At 54.2% G+C, this 3,551-nt stretch overlaps 1 protein-coding gene across 2 annotated transcripts in view; it reads left to right on the top strand.

The window, feature by feature from the left end:
* DEDD2 (death effector domain containing 2) overlaps window positions 1-2,553 on the top strand; it is an 11,058-nt gene extending 8,505 nt beyond the window's left edge. For both annotated transcript variants that reach the window (XM_069088941.1, XM_069088940.1), the window contains exon 5: window positions 413-2,553. In XM_069088941.1, coding sequence (XP_068945042.1) covers window positions 413-810 — 398 coding nt within the window. In that variant the 3' untranslated portion in view covers window positions 811-2,553. The remainder of the gene's footprint in view (window positions 1-412) is intronic.
* The last annotated feature ends 998 nt before the right edge of the window (window positions 2,554-3,551 follow it).

Raw genomic sequence — 3,551 nt, 5'->3', positions numbered from 1 at the left:
GTGGCTCCTCCATCCCCTGCTCTTGCCTTGCCTTACTGGGGCACCGTACTGGCTCCCCTGGGGTAGGAGTGGAGAAGGCAGATGGATGGTGGGGGTGACCCAAGATGCATGCTGGGTAGATCATGAAAGACAGAAGGGCAGAGTCTGAATTGATTTAACTGTTGGGTCCAGATTATGAAAGAGGGAATATGGGAGAACCGAGAGGAGTGGGAAGGCTGGAGGCTGTGGGTGGGTTTAGAGCGTGGGCCATTGAGAGGTAGGAGGGGGCACAGAGTCACACGGAGACCCTGGGAAGCAGGGTCCGAACTGGGTGAGGGAGCCAATATGGTGCCCCGGGAAGGCAAGGCAAGAGCAGGGGATGGAGGAGCCAGGACCCAGGCCTCACCTGCGATCTTCCCTTTGTTCCCTGCAGATATCCGCCTACGAGTACGCGCTGAGTACTGTGAGCACGGGGCGGCCCTGGCTCAGGGTGTCGTGTCTCGGCGGCCCCAGTCGGTGGCCCGCCAGCTGGACCTGTTCGGGCAGGCCATGGCCGTGCTGAAGTCCAGGGACCTGGGTTCCGTGGTGTGTGACATCAAATTCTCTGAGCTGTCTTACCTGGATGCTTTTTGGGGGGACTACCTGAGTGGGGCTCTGCTCCAGGCCCTGCGAGGTGTCTTCCTGACCGAGGCTCTTCGAGAAGCTGTGGGCCGGGAGCCAATTCGCCTGCTGGTCAGCGTGGATGAGGGGGATTATGAGGCCGGCCGACGTCGCCTGCTGCTGCTGGGTGGCCGCCCTCCCGGGGGAATGCAGGCCCTGCCACCGCGCTGACTCTGGACTCTGCCCAGGGCACTGCTGGCTGCTGCCCTTGGACACCCGGGGAGGGTGCACTTCTGCTGCCCTCCCCCAGATACCACCCTTCTCTGACTCCTTTCTGGGCCAACTAGGATGTTGGAGGGAGAAACCCCCTCCCTGCTGTGGGTGGGCTCGTGGGGCCCATGATGCTGGAACCCAGGTAGCCCAAGGTGGGAAGGGGAGGAGGAGGGGTCTTGCCCCTGTTCTCCCCTCCTGACAAACCTGGGATATCTCTACCAATGACAGAGGAGTGTATATGCAGGAGTAGCTCATGTAGACCTTTTTCTCTTAGGCCCACAGCCCCCCTAGCTCAAGCCCCCAAGACGTTTGTAGACACATCCCCAGACTGAACCCTGTTTGGGCCCACAGTGCACAGCTAGTCAGACAGGAGTGCCCTCTCTCCTATGGACTGCAGCCTTCCAGCGGTGGCAGGGTTCTAGAGGGGGGCCTGGTGACGTCCATGGCCATCTCTGCATGTGAGCACGCCTTTTGGGCTGCTGGGACTCTGGAGAACATCTACTCTGACTCCCATGTTTTACAGGCAGGGAAACTGAGGCCCAGAGAGGGCAGAAGGGTTTGGGTCAAGGTGAAGGGGATTTAGTCAGGGCTGCAATTCCCATCCGGATCAGCTGGTACCCCAAATGATGCTTTTTTTTCCCCATTGGTCTGCACTGCCTTGGGTAGAGGTATTTGTAGGACCATGCTGAGGCAGGAATTGTTCTCCACTATCCCACAGGAGACAGTGTGGAGTCCTAGGGGTCTGAATCCTGATCCTGACACTTAACCCTTCACATCCTGAGCCTCAGTTTCCTCGTCTGCAAGGGAAGGGAGTTGGACTCATTGGCCTGAGAGGTGCTGGAGTTGGGAGGGATGTTCAGGGCTCTCCTTGTGTGTGAGGAAGCAGGACCAGAAGAGAGGAAGGCACTTGCTCCAGTCACCTTCTTGGCTGAGTTTTGTTTCTGTGACAGGCTTTGCAATCTTGAGCAAGTTCAGTCCTGTACACAGGGAAATGGCACCAGTTGTATGACACATGGGTTGTTTGATGGCTGGTAATGGTGAGTCAGGAGGATTCTTGTGGACTCAGAAAGGCAAGCGTGGGTAGCTAGAAACCACTGGATGTCGGCTTAAGAAGGCCCAAGATGAAATGCTGGCTCTGTGACTTCAGAAAAGCCATTGTTCTACTCTGGACTTCAGTTTCTGCATCTGGAAAATGGGTTCTGTACATAAATACTTGCACTACCGACCTCCCACATCCTATGAATGCTGAGTTAGAGAGGTTGTCAGGTCAGGGCTGCCTGCCACTGATACAGACCGAGTGCCCAATGTTCAGTCTGGTGGAGGGGCCTCCAGGCCAGTCTGTAACCCCAGCAAGTTGCTCCCTGTACCCTAGTGAAATCCCAAGTCTGGTCTTTGTCCCTACATGCAGGGAAGTTTAGGTGGGTCTGCACCCATCTGCCTGGAAAAGGCACAGAAACCCCTCAGCACAGCTGTTAATCTTCAAAGTGATATGGAAAGTGGTTTGGCCTGGTTTTTTTTTTTTTTTTTTTACACACCCCCTTGTCCCATCCAGCTAGCCTTTGTGTGTATAAGAGGAGGGAATGTTGGCACCTGGGCTTCAGTGGGCACTTGGGAATGTGGTTGGGGAACCCTGGAAGGCGGAAGAAGTCCACCTGATATCAATAAAGAGGAGGCCTGGGAGAGGCCAAGCTAGGAATGAAAGATGTTTGTTTCTTTGGGTGTGGGGGTGGGTTATAGAGAGGGTCTATTAAAACATCGTCGGTTGGCCACCAAAGGAACCTGATCCCATAAGAATATCAGATGGGAGGGCCCTCAGAACATTCGATTTCAGGGCTGGGAGGGCCCTCAGAATAGAGAATGTCAGAGCTGGGAGGGGCCTTAGGAGAGGGAATGTCATCTGGGAGGAGTCCTAGAACAGGGAAGGTCAGGGCTGGAAGGGGCCTTAGAACAGGGGATGTCAGAGCTGGGAGGGCTTTAGAATAGGGGATGGAAGAGCTGGGAGGGCCTTCAGAACAGGGAATGTCAGAGCTGGGAGGGCCTTAGAACAGGAAATATAAGCTCTAATCCCCTAACTCAGTCCTGGTTTTTTGTCAACTCCTGACTTTTCTGATCATTTGTTCCCCAAACAAATGACCTTAAGGGTCTCAGAGAGCAGGGCATGGGATGAGAAATTCTTGGCCCTGAGTCAGAAAGCTTGGGTTCTAGGCCCTACCTTACCCCTGACTAGCTCTGTGATCTTGAGAGGGGTTCAGCTGCCTTCTCTGACCCTCACTTTCCTCATTTATAAAAAGAATTGTGTGATTAGATGGTTTCTAATGTCCTTTCCAGATCTGATGGGCCTCTGTGTGTGTGTGTGTGTGAACACATCAGTCACTAACATTAAGGGCCTATTGTGTGCCAGGCTTTATACTAAGCACTAAGGCAAAAGACAGTCCCTGCCCTCAGGGTGTTCACAGTCTACAAACCAACCACATACAGACAAGCCAGAGTCAGGGTCAATTGGGAGTAATCAAAGGAGGGGAGGCCCTAGAATCAAGGAGTCTAGGAAAGGCTTTCTGTTCAAGGTGAGACCTCACCTGAGACTGGGCCCAAGGAAGCCAGAAGGAGGGAGAGCATTCCAGGAATGGGGATAGCCAGTGAAAATGCCCAGAGCAAGGATAGAGGGTTTTTAGTTGAAGAAACAGCAAGGAGGCCAATGT

Source organism: Petaurus breviceps, unplaced genomic scaffold (genome assembly GCF_028583685.1).
Source record: "Petaurus breviceps papuanus isolate PSGF00001 unplaced genomic scaffold, PetGlider_PUasm1.0 185, whole genome shotgun sequence".
In the NCBI taxonomy this organism is placed as follows: domain Eukaryota; kingdom Metazoa; phylum Chordata; class Mammalia; order Diprotodontia; family Petauridae; genus Petaurus; species Petaurus breviceps.
This window is presented reverse-complemented; position numbering and strand designations above follow the sequence as displayed.